At 41.9% G+C, this 18,702-nt stretch overlaps 1 protein-coding gene across 1 annotated transcript in view; it reads left to right on the forward strand.

The window, feature by feature from the left end:
* The window catches only part of ELOVL6 (ELOVL fatty acid elongase 6), a 73,042-nt gene that overhangs the window by 51,772 nt on the left and 2,568 nt on the right, over positions 1-18,702 (forward strand). Inside the window, exons 2-3 of the mRNA XM_033160206.1 lie at positions 13,213-13,344; positions 16,774-16,925. Coding sequence (XP_033016097.1) covers positions 13,213-13,344; positions 16,774-16,925 — 284 coding nt within the window. The remainder of the gene's footprint in view (positions 1-13,212; positions 13,345-16,773; positions 16,926-18,702) is intronic.

An 18,702-nucleotide genomic window follows, 5' to 3' on the forward strand; every position in this document is an offset into this window, starting at 1 on the left:
TGCCGGCACACGATTTCTGTTCTCATCCTGGGGCAAAGTTCTCAACTCGAGGTAACTCTTCCAGGTTAGCGGAGTTTGTAACCTGAAGCGCTTGTAACCTGAGGCGTTTGTAACTTGAGGTACCACTGTATTCACATTTTGCCACTGGTTTTGAAATGGAGATAATGAGTACAAACAAGGTTATAGACAGGGGCGTAGCTAGCTGCTCCGGCACCCGGAGCGGTGGGGGGAGGGCGATGCGCCCAGGGCGGTGGCACAGCAAGCTGCCCACGGAGTCTGCCTGGTGGATTCAAGCCCCATGCTACCATTTCGGGCAGCACGGGCCCCCGAGCCACCGTGTCACTCACAGGAGAGGTGCGTGGCTTGGGCGTGTTGCGGGCCAGGCCCCGCAGTAAGTGCTCCCCCCCCCCGTGGTGTGTCATTTTGTCACCTCGCTCAAGGATGGCACCCGGGGCGGGCCACACACCCCTACACATACCCTTTCCTATGCCCCTGGTTATAGATCTCTCTGGGAGACTTGATAAGTACAGGGTTCCCCCCTCTTCAGACTTTCACCCTAAAAACTTGTGGAGAACTTTAAATGGCGTGAAAGTGATGGATAGGGGCATGGCAGTGTGCCTCAGATCCCCCTCATGTTTTTGTTTACACGTGAAGAGATTTGGGTTTACACCCAAAAAGGACTAAAGAATAATGTGGTGTAATGAATTTACTTCATTCCCTCCTAACTTCACAACAGCCACACTAGAAATGACATTATTTTTGTATTGCTGCATTTATACACAAAATGTAAACGGTAGCATCGCTTGCCCATGAAGAAAATTCCAAAATCCATATTTGGACAATACCTCAATTAGATTAACCAAAATGTCACCAGGCTTGATGGTAAAGGGATAGGACCGGGGGCTGGGGTGGGGGGTGTTGGTTAAATGTTGGAGCCATGACAACTGCATTTGTTCATTTATAATAGTTGCATTCCAAGATGGAATGTGGAAGGAGCTAGCAAACATTCAAATGAGGCTCTTTCCATGCCTCCCTTACTCTGTTCATCTAGCCCAGGTGTGGACAACCTGTGGCCCTCCAGATGTTGACCTACAACTCCCGTCAGCCCGAGTAAGCGTAGTCAATGGCCAGGGATGATGGCCGATATACAGCAACATTTGAAGAGCCAAAGGTTCCTCACAACTGATTTAGCCTGATGAAGAATTTTGGAGAATTCAAAAGCTTATGCACCCTCTTATGACATTTTTGGTCACTGCCATTTCCAGGATAGCTACAAATAAATAAAAACAATTTTAAAAATCTAACAACACTTTAAATGTCAAGGAATTGTTTTTAAATAATCATTGCAGCTGGGAATCATGCAATAATGGCATCTTGTCACAATGCCAGTGAAATGTACAGATTCATCAATATCTTCCTTTTTAAGGCATATTATGTGATACAATTAGTACAGCAGGAGCATTTGACCTCACAAGCTCTTATTTAAAGCTATTAACTAGTTATATGCTTACTTCCCCTTTAAAAAGATAGTATTGATTGAACAATAAAAACGAACTGTTAATTCAGTCAGTCATTTATTTGCTTAAAACCAAAGGTCAGCACTAAGATGCACAAGGCGCAGTTCCCAGTACAAAATATTAACATTATTAATTCATTGGAAGAGAACCAGGAAGTGCAAAAATTGCAAAAATACATTCAGACACAGTAAACAACGTTCTATTAAAGAAATAAATAGAAGTCCACCATTAAAAAAATATAGTGTTGCCAGTGCAAGTGGCTTGTTCTGTGAGTAGAAAGCCAATTCCATACAAGTTGGGTTCCCCCCCACCCCCAAATCTACAATTTTTCTCCTGTTGCAGCCCTGGCATTCCTTTCTGGAGACCCCTAAGCCTGACCATTAATCACAGGATTTCAGAAGGCTACAGTTGGAGAAGGGGCAAGGAAGCCTTGTGTCAACAGAACTCCTCTGACAGGGTAATAAGGAGCAGGGCCTAACAAAATGATGAAAACGTTTATTCCAGGGCAGGATAATTATGGACCAATTTTGGGTAACATTAAAAAGTAACATTGATGTTATGACATGTCAATACTTTATGAACTTTATGAACAGATGGAATTTTGTCACACAATATATCAATAAACAATTATGAATATCAGGCATCGTAATAAACTGTGATTTTTAAATAAAGACAAATTAATTAGTAACTTGGTTACTGTTAAGCCCTCTTTTAGCGGTTATAAATAGGTTTTTGACTCTCTTTCTAAATACCTATTTTTCGCTCCATAAGACGCACTTTTTTCCTCCTGAAAAGTAAGGGGAAATACCTGAGCGTCTTATGGAGCGAATGGTGGTCCCTGGAGCTGAATTGCCCAGGGGCCAAAAGCAGATTGTGCTTTTTATTTTACAAAGAGAAAAGGGAGTGTTGAAAGGACCCCGCTCAGCAGCTGATCAGCAAGAGATCGGGAGAGAGATAAGAGTCCCGGCTCCCTTTCAGCCCCGCCCTCCTTTGTTGAATGTGCTGCAGAGGGAGGTTGTTTGTTTCCCCAGGACATGTGACTGGCTGATTAGATTATCTGTCTACAAACAGTAGAAATGGCTCCCTTTCCTTAAGATTTTTTCAGAAATGTGAGTTAAACCCCATAAAAATGGGGCTTTTCCTCTTTGCTTTTCCCCCTTTGCAAAAGGAGCTTTGCTTTCCCCCCCTTTGCAAAAAAAGCTGCAAAACGTTTAGCTGATCCTAAAAAAAAACACCCAGGGCTTTTCCCTTTGCAAAAAAAAGCTGCAAAACCTTTAGCTGATCCTAAAAAAAAACCCAAAAACAAAACAAAACAGGGCTTTCCCTTTTGCAAAAAAGCTGCAAAACCTTTATCTGATCCTAAAAAAAAAACCAGGGCTTTTCCCTTTGCAAAAAAAGCTGCAAAACCTTTAGCTGATCCTCAAAAAAAAAACCAAAAACAAAACAAAACAGGGCTTTCCCTTTTGCAAAAAAGCTGCAAAACCTTTAGCTGATCCTTAAAAAAAAAACCCAGGGCTTTCCCCTTGGCAAAAAAGCTGCAAAACCTTTAGCTGATCCTTAAAAAAAGGCCTTTTGCCTTTGCAAAAACAGCTGCAAAACCTTTAGCTGATCCTAAAAAAAAAACCCAGGGCTTTCCCCTTGGCAAAAAAGCTGCAAAACCTTTAGCTGATCCTAAAAAAAAAACCCAGGGCTTTCCCCTTTGCAAAAACAGCTGCAAAACTTTTAGCTGATCCTAAAAAAAACAACAACAACAAAACCAGGGCTTTTAGAGGAAGAAAACCAGAAAAATATATTTTTTTTCTTGTTTCCTCCTGTAAAAATGAGGTGCGCCCTATGGTCCGGTGCGTCCTATGGAGCGAAAAATACGGTAACTATGCACTTGATATTGATAAATATAAATTTTACTGGTTGTTTAAAAGAAAATATTATGTTTACATCATTTGCACATTCACCAGTTTATATATTCATCGACATACTTAAGATATTTATAATGTAGGATCAGTAATTAAAAAGACACTGACCAGTCTATTTGTTTTTGTCCTGTTTGTCTGCATTGCAGAATGCATTGCCTTGCAATCCATTTGCATTGCAAAAATTACAACCATGGCTGTATTCACACCATACATTTAAAGCACATGACTTCCCCCAAAGAATCCAGGAAACTGTAATTTGTTAAGGGCTTTGGAAGTTGTAACTTTGTGCAGGATAATTAAAGGTAATTTCTTCTCATAACTTCTGCTCCTGAAGCTGGTTGGTTTCTTTTTTCTTTTTTACCATAATGGATTTCTTAGATACAAAATAACGTCTTAAATTTATGCTCAGGTTTCTGTGCTCCATAGCTATTTATTTAATTTTTGTTACATCTTCCTTTTCTTCTACAGTAGAATTCAATGCAGCAAACAACACAAAAGTATAAACAATTCAAAAAATCACAATTTTTATTGTTTGTTTGTCTGTCTGTTTTATTACATTTATAACCTATATTTCCTCCAAGGAGCTCGAGATGGCATACATAGCTCTCCTCCTCCCCATTTTGTCCTCACAAGAACCCTGTGAGGTAGGTTAGGCAGAGAGTTGGTGACTCACTCAAAATCACCCAGTGAGCTTCATGGCTGAATGGAGATTTGAAACCTGGTCTCTCAGGGCCTTATCTGACAAAGAAAAGTTGGGAAAATGGTAAAATGCTTCTGAAAATATAATGCATTATTTTCAGTGCTGGAATTCATCTACTTTTCAAGCGCAGGCTGTTTTGCACAGGCTGCATTGTTTATATTGGTTATTTGAGTTATAGAGACTCTTATTATTTAACTTACAAGCTTGACATTAAGAGTCTCATGCTCTACCAATTGCACTATGGGGTGAGAAGTTATAGGGGGGGGTTAGCCCCCTATGGAAGAGTCTTCTACTGCTGTCAATCTTTCTTAACAAGATAAAGCCATCTTGGTGAAAGTCTCTATTAAGAAGAGTTGTGGAGCAAAGATATTTATTAGTCTTGCCTTAGGCACCTTCACTGACCTCATTCTAGGTGACATTGTCTTCCCCTCCAACATTGCTCTTTTCTGCAGTTTTTTTGGGTAAGTTCCGCCTTAACCGTATTCCCCAGAGGGTTCTGTTTCAAGGCTTGTCTTACAACATTACTGTCTTATTTCTGAAGCAGCATGTAGGCAATTTTGGCTTCCCTTTTGCTCCCTTTTGCCTGGACCTGTGCAACTTGCCACTGAACCAATTGCTGCTCACGAGCAATATCTTCTGGCCTGGCAAAAGGTTTCAGCTAAACCCCAAGGCTTTGGGTTCCCCATATTGGCAGGCAGAAAAAAGAAGAAGAAAAGAAGTTTTATCAAGCTCTTTGTGGGCCCTAGAAGAAAGATCAGAACTTACCCAGCTTGTTATATACCCAGCTTGTCCTCATTTGGTATACAGTGGTACCTCGGGTTAAGAACTTAATTCGTTCTGGAGGTCCATTCTTAACCTGAAACTGTTCTTAACCTGAAGAACCACTTTAGCTAATGGGACCTCCCGCTGCCGCTGCGCCACCAGAGCACGATTTCTGTTCTTATCCCAAAGCAAAGTTCTTAACCTGAAGCGTTATTTCTGGGTTAGCGGAGTTTGTAACCTGAAGTGTATGTAACCTGAAGCGTATGTAACCTGAGGTACCACTGTATTCAGGACTGGGAGGATGGAACCCTGATGGACTCCAGCTACAAAAGCTGAGGCTGCTGAACAGAATATTGGGCTGAGGTATTGTTTAGTGAGTGTTGTTGCTGTTAAATTTTTAGATCTTATGGTTTCTGTGGAAAGCGTTCAGTTTGGTTGTGTACTTTTTGATGTTTGGTTTATTGTTTATCACTACTTTTGTTATTTTTGTAGCTATGTAATTTTTTATATGTTGTAAGCTGCCTTGAGCATGGTTTTATTTTGGAAATGTGACATACAAATAAAATAATTGATTGATTGTGCAGGTGCAGATGACCATACAAGTGCGGATTACAGTTTAATACAGGGTTGCCATATTTCAGAAAGTGAAAATCCAGACAAAAAAGTGTCGTTTGGGTTGCCATACATCTGAATATTCCTGGACATTCCAGCTATGTCCAGGAAATTCTGGATGTATGGAGGCCCATAAGTCTATATTTTGGATAATTTCCTAATGATTAGGAGTTTCAGGGGGGTACCATGGGCAGGGAAACCAAGAAGGTCATGCACATCAGGTAGATATAGTACCTCTCCAATGTGAACAACCCCATGCAAATGTTGCATGCAATTTATCAGGGGGAGTGACCTTGCTGCATTTTAAGCTTCTAGTGCAGGCATAGGCAAGCTCGACCTCCAGCTGTGTTGGGACTACAACTCCCATCATCCCTAGCTAACAGGACCAGTGGTCAGGGATGATGGGAACTGTAGTCCCAAAACATCTGGAGGGCTGAGTTTGCCTATGCCTGTTCTAGTGTGACTATACCCTTACTTTCTTTTTAAATGAAAGCTGAGAATCTGGAGTTTATGGTTCATCTGTGGCAACTACCCCCTTCCCTTCCTCCATGAACAGCTATGCTTTCTGTTCAATGAAAATTAATGGTTCCAGAAGACGTACAGTTCACATGAGTGTATGGAGGATGTTTTGTTAATTTCTAATTTTATCATCTTAGTCTTTGCCCATAATTTTCCCCGGGCAACAAAGTTCAGAAATCCTTATAGATAGACATAAAAAATTGATTTGCCTTGACAATTGCTGGCTTTAGCACTATGTTTGTACAAAATATGTTATATGTTTCCTAACTAATTCATCTAGGCACGGCTTAATGTAGCTCCCTGTTGTACTGAAAGCTATTACATTTATGGAATTACAGTTTTTGACATGTTTGTGGTGTTAGGAGATTCGAGTAGCAACATAACTTAATGTTTGCTGTATTGCTGGCACAGTGGTAGGCGAGGTAGAAATTCCCACTGAAAATACATTGCTTCTGACGTAGCTACAAAACAACAGCAATGATAAAATAGGAAATGTGATAGTTTTATACCTTTGGTTTTGCTTGTGTCTGCAAGGATAATTTAACATTCGGTAATAGCTGGTGGTGGCTGGTGAATTTTGCAGTTGATGAGATTGCAATTAAAAAACAACAAGTATATTTCTCCTTTCTCCCCAATATCCCCTTCACCCAGTTTAAACACAATATTAAAATAAATCTGGTCAACTTAACCTACCTGGAACTTGTGCGTGATTTGGGGTAGAAGCGGGCAATGAATCTCAGCCAGGAAGTTTGAATCTTTTTGGTTAGGGAAGATGATGAATAGGAAACTCACATTTAAATTCTGTACATATTTGACCATGGTTAGTAAAATTTTCTGCTGTGTTCCGGTTAGGTAATTTCACCTTACATTTTACCTTCTCCTAGGACCATAGGAAGCACTGAATCATCCTTTCTGAGGGCAGAAAAAGAGTTCGCATCACACAGAGAGAGATTTAGTGTTCAGTGCTCTAGAGACAGACACTGTCTCTTTGCCTAACCTATCTTACAGGGGTATTGTGAAGTTAAATGGGGAGGGAGAAAACCATGTACATCACTTGATGTCAGGGAGCCGACAATGAGAACAGGGCGTTCGCAGATCAGAGAAAGACAAAGAAACAATGGCTAACTTACAGTTAGTTTCTTTATTAAAAAAGCAGAACAGAGAACACACAAAGACTTCTAAGGGTTGCTCCTGTCTAGATGATGCAGTTGCTCGGATGCTTGTAACTGCCCCCTTCACTTCCTATTCCTCTGTGTCAGGCCCCTCCCTCTGCCTATGGCGAGCCCCAAGAGACCCTCTCTGTTTCTGCCTGGCTCTCTGCTCTGTAACATGCAATAGACACCTTGTTCTGGGTGCGGGGTGTGTGTGTGTGTGTGGTGGCTTGCAGACTGTCAGCAGAGAAGCTGTGAGGGTGGCTCTGTGGGGGAGCTGCTGAGTCTGCTTCCTGTCTCTGCTCTGTGCTGGGGCACCTGCCTGTTTCCTCCTCTTCATCATCCTTCAAGCTCCCAGCCTCCAGTACTTCCCAGCTCTTCCCCCCACCCTCTGGGGTGTGGCTGGTTTCCCACCACCAGGAGTCAGGATCCAAACGCTCCCCTTCTTGGTCAAGCGACTTCCACAGCTCCTCATCCAGCCAGTCCCTGACACTTGAGTTCCTTGGAGGAAAGGAGGGGACATTCCGGTAAATGTCATAAATCCATAGTAGGAATTTTCCTCTGAGGCTCCAAATGTGGGACTTTGCTAGCAGGGCCTCTGCCTTCAACACCTCCCCCAGATCTGGAATTCCTGTTTCTCTTATTCCTCTGCTGCCTCTTTTCAATTCTCTTTTTATCCTCTTCCCTCTCTCTCTCCTTGGGTGGGGTCAGAGCTTTTATAGCCAGCTGACTGGGCCCTGCCCAAGATCCCCCCAACCCCCTTTGCCTGTTTAATCCCTCCCTGCCTTCCCCCAATGTTTGTTCTGTTGGACCATAGGTGCCCACCTTCTGGCTTCGCAGTCCTTTTCTGTAGGTGTCCACCTCTCAAGGACCACAGAACCAAAGTCCCATTTTGACCACAGAAAATATGCACAGCTGGATTTTCCCCTGTTAACAGAGAAGACGTCTTTGATCCAAGACTGCTGGAGTACAGCCAGCTCCAAGCATTTGTCTGATGTTGTCCAGCTCACTATGAGCTAATCAATCTGTGGATGGAGCAGGGAGGTAAATGAGATGGCTTTGCTGTCTGTTACAATCCGTTGCTGTGTTGTCAGTCCACTGTGGAGAAAGGCACAGAAGGGATTTCAAAGGGAAGCCATCACAATGGATGTTATGTAGTTTCTAATATATACAGCTCAGATGGGCTGAGCCTGGAATTCCCTTACTTTAGTTCAATGGAGAGTCACATCAACTATTAGATGCTTATATTTGAAGCAACCCACAATCTTCCAAATATAATGTAAAAATATTTCTATGTATCTGTTATGTGGCTGGGACCATCTGTTCATTCAAACAAAATATACTTGAATAGAAAATATAAACCAATGTTGGTAGTCCACAGAAACACATTATTTAGCATGTGTTAGCTTAAGATTTTATTTCAGGGAAGAAAATGGTACATCTCTGGCACATTCCCATAAATGTTGACACATTTCCATAGATTTTTGCTTTCCATTCATTTGCTCTTTAAGGTCAGTATCACCGATGAACCTGGCTTCTTAAACTAGGTAATCAGATTTTGTTATAAACTGCAATCCCTGGTCTGGATAACAGAAGAAACTAAGACTCAGAGAAAATGGAAATAAATATCTTTGAAGGCCTCATCCTGGCTTCAGGGCAGGAGGAGAAGAGAGGGGAGGAGGAGCACATGGCTCACTCATGCTTGTGTGTGTAATGCTAAAAAAAATGGTTTAGCATGACACTGACCACAACCAGTGCCTGGTCTAGTGTTTTTGGTACCAGTGCTATATGTTATGACATCCTTCTCCAACCTGGTGGCCTCTAGATAACAGCTGGACTACAACTCCCATCATCCCTTACCATTGACCATATTGCCTTGGTTGGGGCTGATGGGAGCTGGAATCCAGCATCAACTGGTGGGGTTTGGGGGAAGACTGTTTTATGAGATTAGTAGAGTGGTGGGCCCATAAATTTTCTCAGTATTTTACGAAGAATATAAATGAGACATTACTGCTGTATTCCCTCCCTTCCATCTGTTGTTTCGCCTGTGTCACATGTTAGTTTGTAAGAGGGCAGGGATCTGTGATTTTGTACTCCATGGCACAGCATAAAGCATAAAGACCTTACGTTTATCTGTACTGTAGCATCACCCTTTTCTTGTTTTCTTTTCATTTTTCCTGCTTTCAGCCCCCCCCCCTTTATTTTAGGCCATTCTTTTCCCTCTTGCTTTTTTATTTTTCTGTGGTTCACTCAGGTTCATGACTCAGATAAAGCAGTCTTTCTGATGGGTTGGTTTTTTTTTACCACAATTCCCTATTGCTCTTCAACTCTACTTGGGTGTTCTGTTTACACATAATCCTTACACACAAGCGGGGATGTTCCCTGTAGGAAGTGAGAAGTCTCCTTTACTCATAAAAGTTCCCTGCATGATTTAATGCCCTGCATAATTGGGGTTCTAAATCGTACAATGCAGGAATATGCAGTTGTCTCATACAGAGATCAAACCTATAACCTTTGAGATATCAGCACCATGCTCTAACCAGCTGAGCTATCCATGTATGTGGGAGCATCTGCAAGCTCCCACTGCCCATTGAGGGTGATGCCAGGGTAGAGTTTTGCATGCTCCTCCCAGCCTGCCCAACTCATGCGCATGGTTTACACCTGAGCCAAATGGGATTTCAGACTCTGCTACCCCATGTATTATTCTTCTATTGGCTGCTGTTTTTTCCTGCTCTCCTCACCTGTGAATGACAGTATGGATGACTGGATTACCAACCACTAGACATCCACACTTTGATGTGGTCTTCTGTACTCACCATAACTGTTTGTGTTTCTTTTGCTCTTTGAACACCATCACTCCTTTGTTCCATAAAGTCATTTCCCCACAGATTTTAGGCCTCCATGGCGCATTTGTAGGGTCTGCTGTTTAAATATCTTGCCAGGGATGCAAAACATTCATTTTACTGATCCCCAGCATTAACGCCTTCTGTAGATAATGTAGACAGGCAGATAATGTAGAATGTATGACCTTTAAAAGTCATAAATAAGGAGCTAATTAAAAAGTTGTGAAGTGACCTAAGATATAATTATAGATGCTGACCTATTTTATACAACTTGAACACAAAGTAATAGGGGTAATTTGGGTGCCATTTTCTGTTAAATAACTACATTGCGCCTATAAAAAAATATATCAAAGAACTGGGAGAGAGGTCAGGTTTCTCCAGTCTATTATCTTGCACTGATGTAAGTTCTATTGCAACAGGGTAGAAATAGTTGTGTAATTTTATTCTTCTTGATATACGTTCACAACAGAGGTAAAGAGCCAAAGAGCTATTTAGCTACATGAAAGGATTTGAGTCTGTCCTGTAGTATTAATTTAAAATATGACCTGTAGGTAGTTTTACTCTTCCCACAGGCCCAGAGGATGCACTGATTGGCTATAAACAAATCTGACTGCTTTTAATTGGCTTCCCTGGAGAAATGTAAGCATCAGCTAAACCTCAGTGTTGTGGCACCCACCAACAGCCTACCATCTTGCAAATGCAGACACAAGAGATACCTTGTGAGGCTAAGAGAAAACAGACCAGCAGAGAGCCAACTGTGTGGGAAGCAATCCTTCCCTGGGTGAAGTCAAAAGAGAAAGGCAGCAGCCTGAAACGTCAGACTCCATCCCATCTTGTCACTCCCCTGCCAACCCTCCCAATTCTTTGCTTTGAGTTTGAACTACAAATTAGCCCTTGGCCATGGCCTTACCATATGTCTGAAGCACCCTTATAGCACTTAGATAGCCCCGGCTTCCCTCAAGGAATTCTGGGAACTGTAGTTTGTCAAGGGTGCCAAGAGTTGTTAGGAGACCCCTATTCCTCTTGCAGAGCTACAGCTCCTAGAGTGGCTTTTTATGGTGACACTACAGTATTCATTAATAAATTTGGAATTGGTTTGTGGCAAAGATTCCAACAAGGTGATTTTATTTTATTCATTCATTCATTCATTCATTCATTCATTCAGCGGCTCGACCAGAATGGTGAAGGAGAATGAACTGGAGATTGAAAGCAGGTTGAGAGGAAAGTGGGATCTGGAACAAGCCTCCCCAACTCTGCACCCCGTCCCCCAACCCCAGCTCCTAGAGTAGCTTAACAATCAATCCCTCTTCCCAGGGCATTCTGGAAAATGTGGCTCTGTGAGGGGCTAATTAGGACTATGCTGGACAAGATGGTGTTTTCTCTCAGCTGTGGAGGGGAAAATATGAGGGAACTCATACCTCCAACATCCCACTGGTGGAAAAGCAGCTGGGGAAAGATGGTAGCTCAGTGATAAAGCATTTGAACACAGGAAGCTGTGTTATACTGAGCCAGTCTGTTGGCCCATCTTAATCAGTATTATCCACACTAGAGGAGGAGAATTCTCAGGGCCAGTGACCAATGTGACCCTTCAATCCTGTCTATCTGGCCCTTGAGACTTTCTCCAGGCCACCCTCCCTCTTTAGGCACATCTACTGCTCTGCTTCATACCCTCCTTGAGAGTTTTTGCCTGGCTGGAATGTGTCCTTGAACTCTACTAATGCTTGCCTAGAGGGAGGATAGAGGGATGTTTGTGCAGAAACCAGTCTGCTATAGAAAGGTAAAATCAACATTCATTGCTTCACCTACTTTTGCTGTGGTCCTGCCCATCACTGGTATGTGGTCCCTAGAAGATTGACCCTTGGGCTGAAAAGGGTTATTTATCCCTAGCCTACACTGACTAGCAGAAGTTTTCCAGGGTTTCAGGCAGCAGTTACCCCTTTCCTCCAGCCCTAGCTATTATTATTATTATTATTATTATTATTATTATTATTATTATTATTATTTGAATTTATATACCTCCCTATACCTGGAGGTCTCAGGGCGGTTCACAAAACACTGTGTCTAGCTGTGTTCAGGTTACAAACCTGTTTTCCTGGAGGGTAAAAGCTGGGCTTGGCTTTTCGTCCTGAATCTGCATGATATATGCTGCTTTAGAAACATGTGACGGGGAACTTTTGAGATGTCACTCTGCTAGCTGCAGTGCCCTGAGGGAAGGCAGGAGCAAAGAACGGCAGGGCAGGGAGCTAATACCCGCCGCCAGCTCCTGAAGTTTGTGAGAGAATATACTTTGTTTATTCTAATGTATTTTAAATTGTAAACTGCCTTGGGTTGACTTGGCAGAAGAGTGGCATATAAATGCAGTATGTAAAGAAACTTAAATCCATTAAATTTTGGGTTGTGGGTTGGCATTTGTGTTAGTGAATTGCTTTCACTAGATTATGGTTCAGGCTGTGTATGATGACTGCAAGTCTTTGATGGAAAATAACTCAGCAGAGCAGATTTGGACAACATATGGCCTGTTGGTTACATGCAGCTCCTGAGGCACACTTGTACAGCCTGTGTGATCTCGATCATTTTTTTTTAATTAAAAAAAGAAAAGAGAATCCCTTCTGCAACCAAAACAGGCAGATTTATCTACATGTGATTTATCCAGTCATGATGTATTTCTATGGTGCATGAGAAATATCGGTCAGGTTCAGATGTAGAGATGTATCTTTTCGTACCCTTATTCAACAGATTGTGATGTGAAGCAGCATATAAATTGTGGAAATAAATACATAACTAACTCAGACCAAGAAACTATGGGGTTTGTTTGTTTGTTTTTCAGACTGAGAACATTGTGAATGCTTCTTAAGTCTAGGCAGGAAATCTGTGGTTAATGCTCTGGTGGCAAACTTGTCAAAGTTTATCAGCATGACCCAGGAATATACCTGCTTTCAGGGACAAAAAAAAAAATGTATTGTGTGAAACATCTCTACTAACTTGTTCCAAACCAAATGTGTTTCCCCAACCAACAGGGAAATCCTATGCAGGTCTAATCATTAGTAACTCCCATTGAGTTTAATGGGTCTTAAAGATACAGGGATCTGGGGTTGCAACCTTGACGATCTATAAATGTGGGACAATTACTGTCTGAAGCTAAAAAGCTCACTGAATATCTTTTGGTGATTGTGGGTTTTGTGTTTTTCCCCTCAGGAAAAAATCTTTCCTGTTTTCAGCTCTTTATGCTGCCTTTATATTTGGTGGTCGACATCTAATGAACAAACGAGCAAAATTTGAACTGAGGAAACCACTAGTGCTCTGGTCTCTGTGCCTGGCAGTCTTCAGGTAAGTTGAGGAATGTGACAAAAATGCTCCTTACATGATCAATATCCTATAATGCAGCCTTCCCCAAACTGATATCCTCCATATGTTTTAATTGACCACTCCCCTGGACACCATGGCCAATGGTCAGTGATGGTGAGAGATGCAGTTTAACTACATTATTAAAGGTAAAAGTAAAGGGACCATTAGGTCCAGTCGCGGACAACTCTGGGGCTGCGATGCTCGTCTCGCTTTATTGGCCGAGGGAGCCGGTGTACAACTTCCGTGTCATGTGGCCAGCATGACTAAGCCGCTTCTGGCGAACCAGAGCAGCGTACGGAAACGCCGTTTACCTTCTAGCCGGAGTGGTACCTATTTATCTACTTGCACTTTGACGTGCTTTCGAACTGCTAGGTGGGCAGGAGCAGGGACCGAACACCGGGAGCTCACCCTGTCGCAGGGATTCGAACCGCTGACCTTCTGATCGGCAAGCCCTAGGCTCTGTGGTTTAACCCACAGCGCCACCCGCATCCCCATTATTATTATTATTATTTAAATTAATATACCACCCTATACCCACAGGTCTCAAGGCATTTCACAGGATGAAGGGCACCAGGTTGAGGCCGGGGTGGACTTTGGTCATATGGCACCTTGAGCAAGGATAAAATCTCCCCATTCCCCCCCCCTTTTACATGCCTTCCTGTGACTTGGACCCAGGTCACAGACCCACTTGACATGAGTTCAGTCATGATGCACCCCCACAACTTCTGCTGAGTTAGTCCTTAGTAGCAGGCAACACAAAACAGCTACTATGACAGCTCTAGAAGCTGTCAGTTCTTAGAAAAGTTAATTCTGTAACCCAGCAGCCTCTGCGGTTGGGAATTTTGACATCAAAAGTACAAACAGGAGGGAGGAGGTCCAGGCAGTGAGCTCACTCCCTTTCCCCTTGCATTCTGCACCCCCTCAGTTCAGCGGCCTGTGTGAAGGAGCCACCTTAACAGCCCTGAATCTGGCCTTGGTGGGGGAAGACTGCTTTAATTATTTCCGGTTTCTTAACCGCTTTCTCCCAACACACTTACAAGCATTGCGACAGGAAGGAAGACAACAACCACAAGGCTAGGCGAAGTGTATGAACCAGAAAATTGCATTGTGCTACTGCCAGCTGCCCTAACATTGCCAACTTCGGCATTCAGTTCGTACCTACACCAGGAACAGGCGTTGAAAAGGCCGGATTGAAATAAATGAAAGGCATGCAAACATGTTTCCCACATGGTGAAAGCACCCCCATGTGGCAAGAGTCTAGATTTCACATCCTGAAAAACATACTTTTCTGCATGGAACCTAATGGCTGTTGCAATAAAGTATGATTTAAAAGAACAGTGTAACTTTCAATCAGGCCTGATATCAGCATGCAGCCATTTTTGTTAGCACCGCTGATGCCAGATCTAGCCCCCACCCCCACCCCGCCTTTAATATAAGCTAAAGCATTCCTCTATAGCCAGGCTGTTGACCTTTAACTATATGTGGCCTTTTAGAAGTAGGTGGGATGTTTTTCATATATTTCTCTTTCCTCTTGGTTTTAATGTATCTATGTGGGATTTGTTTGGTTGTAAGTTGCTTTGAGTTGCCTTGTGCAAGATAAAGCAACTGACAAATGTTAATAATAATAATAATAATAATAATAATAATAATAATAATAATAATAGTCTGGGAACTGCCATTTTTATTTCCCACAGTGCCCTGGAGTGCCAGTTAGCTGTAGGCTAAATTCAGGGTGATGGCACTGGTATACAAAACCCTACACATCTGTGGACCAGGATACCTAAAAATTCATATATAACATATATACCCAATGGATTGCTATGCTGTGCAGGGAAGCGCCTCCTGCAGATACTGTTCCATGTGTTTGGTACAAGAATCGGAGATTTAATGTGGTGGCACTTTGAAATTCCCCCCCCCTTTATTATTTATTTAGCCACAATTTGAAATGCAAAATTAAAAAAAACAGTTTAAAACAACTTAGAACCACCTATTGAAGACCTTTTCTTTTCACCGATTTGTTATAATTGTATTAGAACTCAAGCTTTTCCTTCCAGCCATCTGAAACTTTCCGTGCCATTTATAATCTGCTTAAACTATTTTATAGTTTAGCCTTAGTGAGTTCATTTATTTGCCTCACGGCTTTCTTCCTTTTTTCATTGTTTGCTCAGGATAATTTTCAACAGTCACATAGATAAATACTTTTCAGGGCTAAGTATTCCAGTTGCTATAACAACTGGATACCTTTGATCTTGTAAGAACCTTAAAGAGTATCCTCTAGAAACAGGTATTCTGCCTTTTCGGATTACTGTTCAAATCTCCAGATTACTGCAGTATTTTCAGATTCTGTTTGGAGCCTAGCCCTCTCCCGCCGACCCCAGTAACTTCACAGGGCTACATCCCTGAAGTATTCATTAAGGATTATTTCAGTGTTATACCATGCTTATGAATCCCTCCTGTGCCATCCTAAAGATTAATAAGTGTCTTCCTTAATTCCAATGAGATCTCTTGCCAAACAGAGTTTTAGCTAAAAAGTGAGTATTGCCTTTGCATATAAAATCCAGAAGCTGTCCAACCTTGTTAACTGTGAATGTGGCAGAACTAAGATATTTTCTTATTAAATTAATTTATTGGTTATGCCCTAGTCTCCACAAGGCCTTCGGCAGATTTTGGCATAATTATAGAAGCTTTGATATATTTATTTGTAAATGCTGAATTTACCCACAAATGTATTTGAGCGGATGAGTAATTTCAAAATAAATGAATCTTGCAAAAGCAAGGACACACTGTCTTCTGTAGCATTGAAATTCAGTATTGATTAATTCTAGGGGGTTACTTGGAAATTAGATGTGAAATGCTATGGAGAGGATATGGTGCTGCACATTTATTCCAAGAGTTCTGTTGCTCTAAGGCAGGGATAGGGAGCCTACGGACATCCAGATGTTGTTAGACTCCAACTTCCATCATCTTGGACCACTGGCCAGTGTTGACTGGCACTGATGGGAGTTAGGAGTCCAGCAACAACTGGAGGGCCCCTGCGCTAAACTGGATTGACTCACCAATCATCCTCCCAACTAGAAGCACAAAGGAACATGTTTCCAATAAATGTGTTTAATAGCAGCATCCTTAATTAAATTCTTCTGTGGGAACATTTTATTTGAGTATTCAGAAAGGGTGCAGTCTTCCCAGGAGTATCTGGTTGGCTGATATAAGAACAATTTGCTGGAGTAGATGGGCCTTTGACCGGATCCAGCATGACTCGTCTGATGTTCTTAAATGGAGGTCAGGATAGGCACAATGAAGGTGCTTCCTGCTTCTTGCACTCAATAACTATATCTGGGCTCTCTAAGGATTTTGTCTTCTACTTTCTGATGATAACCGACTGCTCTTTGTTTTCTCTTTATGGTCATAAAGTATATTTGGTGCTGTTCGAACGGGTGCTTATATGGTGTACATTTTGATGACCAAAGGACTGAAGCAGTCAGTTTGTGACCAGAGTTTTTACAATGGACCTGTCAGCAAATTCTGGGCTTATGCATTTGTGCTAAGCAAAGCACCAGAACTAGGTGAGTGCCTTCTCTCCTTTTTCACTTCATGGGGTACATTTGGAGCAAAAGGACAAAAGTGTGACAGGATTGCTCCTTAGCAGTTCTCTTCTTTTATGATATATTTGTAAATCACCTTGATGTGCTTGAAAAGGTGTGCTTGAAACAAGCACCATGATGTGCTTGTTTGATTGCTTAATAATAGTGCTCGGAAAATGCCTTTAAAATTTTGCATTCAGTCAATATATTAATCACCATACAACCACTTGTATTTGTGGTCTCAAATGCGTTTTCCTCAGTGGAGCAAAATTGTAATATAGTTAAGTCATTCTGGGTCACATTTGTGAAAAAAAATAACAAATACAAATAAGAATAATATGAAGATGAAGACCATGTCGACGACAAACAAAAAGACTCTCTAAATTCCAGATGCAATAGTTGTTCTTAACTCATACTGTCTGGATTATTAAGGCTCATGGGTTCTATATTTGCTGCTGTTCCTCAACTATCTTCCAAGAGCAAGAAAGGAGCATTTTAGCCACCACACAAAGTGACCATTCACCAACCCAGTGAATGGCCAATGCAGCCAAAAAACCTTAACCCATTGGTGGCGCAGAGTCTACCTAACACAGATACGGTCATATACTGTTCATTCTGCAGTACTTCTACTCCTATCAAAATATTGTATATAACCAACACGGTCTTCTCAAGGGTCAAACTTCTCAAGGGCCAACAGAACAGGAAAAAACAACAATACAGAAATCAGTCATATATATGACTGCCTGCTCACATGCCTGCCAACAGGATGGTCTAACAAATTCCTCACCTAGAAATAATGGCCAGACCTAATCTCCCTTCATCACTTAGTTTATGAAGATGTGTCTAAGCAGTTTCCCCACCAGCAGTTTTAAAAAGCTTGTAAGTAGCAAACCCATTTGCACATCTATCTTTGCTTATCCTGAAGCTTCTTAGGCAGATTCTAATTGGAAATAGGAAGCAGTGATTTGGCAGACGTTCCACAGCTTGTTTCTCAGGAAATCTCACAGGGCATCCGACCCAACAAAATAATGATAACTCTGAAGAATATGCTGTTTCGGTGCATTACTGATTTTCAGCATAAGCCAGAAGGAGATATCCTTCATATTAACTTTATTGTGTATCCTGCCTTACTTTCCTCTTGGGAACCTGTGTTTCCCAAGTGGTCTTTCATCTAAGCACTGACCAGAGCCAGACCTGCTTCACATCATTTAGAATGGTGCTGCTTTGTACCCTTCAGACAGCTGTTGGGAATGTGCAGTGCTTTTTTTCCTAAAATAAATAAATAAATTAGGGGTACTCTCATTTTCCTACTCGTATTGAAATACTGCCCCCCCAATGAGGCCAAACTTAGATTCACAAAATGTTTAGGGGTATGCGTACCCCTGCGAACCCCCAGGAAAAAAAGCACTGGGAATGTGTGGAAACCTATTGTGAGTTACCTATATTAGTCCTGCAGTTGTTTATGGAAATGGGGCAGTGCTGGAAACTCGTATATATAAGCTAAGCACCAAATGTTTCCTTAAACCAGCATTACAGTTGCCAAAATGGAATGTCTAGTTGCCATTTGGGAGCCAGACTGCTCGAAAGTTGTCTTTTTCAATACGACTTTTGGGTTCCTGAAATTCATTCTGATTGTGCAGATAAAATATAACGGATATAATTCCACAAGCTGAGCTATTAGCGTGTGGAAACAGTCAAGTTCCAAGGATCCCCAGGCATGCACCTCCAGATAGTGGAGATGTCTCCAGATGGTGGAGAT

Source organism: Lacerta agilis, chromosome 9, assembly GCF_009819535.1.
Source record: "Lacerta agilis isolate rLacAgi1 chromosome 9, rLacAgi1.pri, whole genome shotgun sequence".
NCBI classification, from domain to species: Eukaryota; Metazoa; Chordata; class Lepidosauria; order Squamata; family Lacertidae; genus Lacerta; species Lacerta agilis.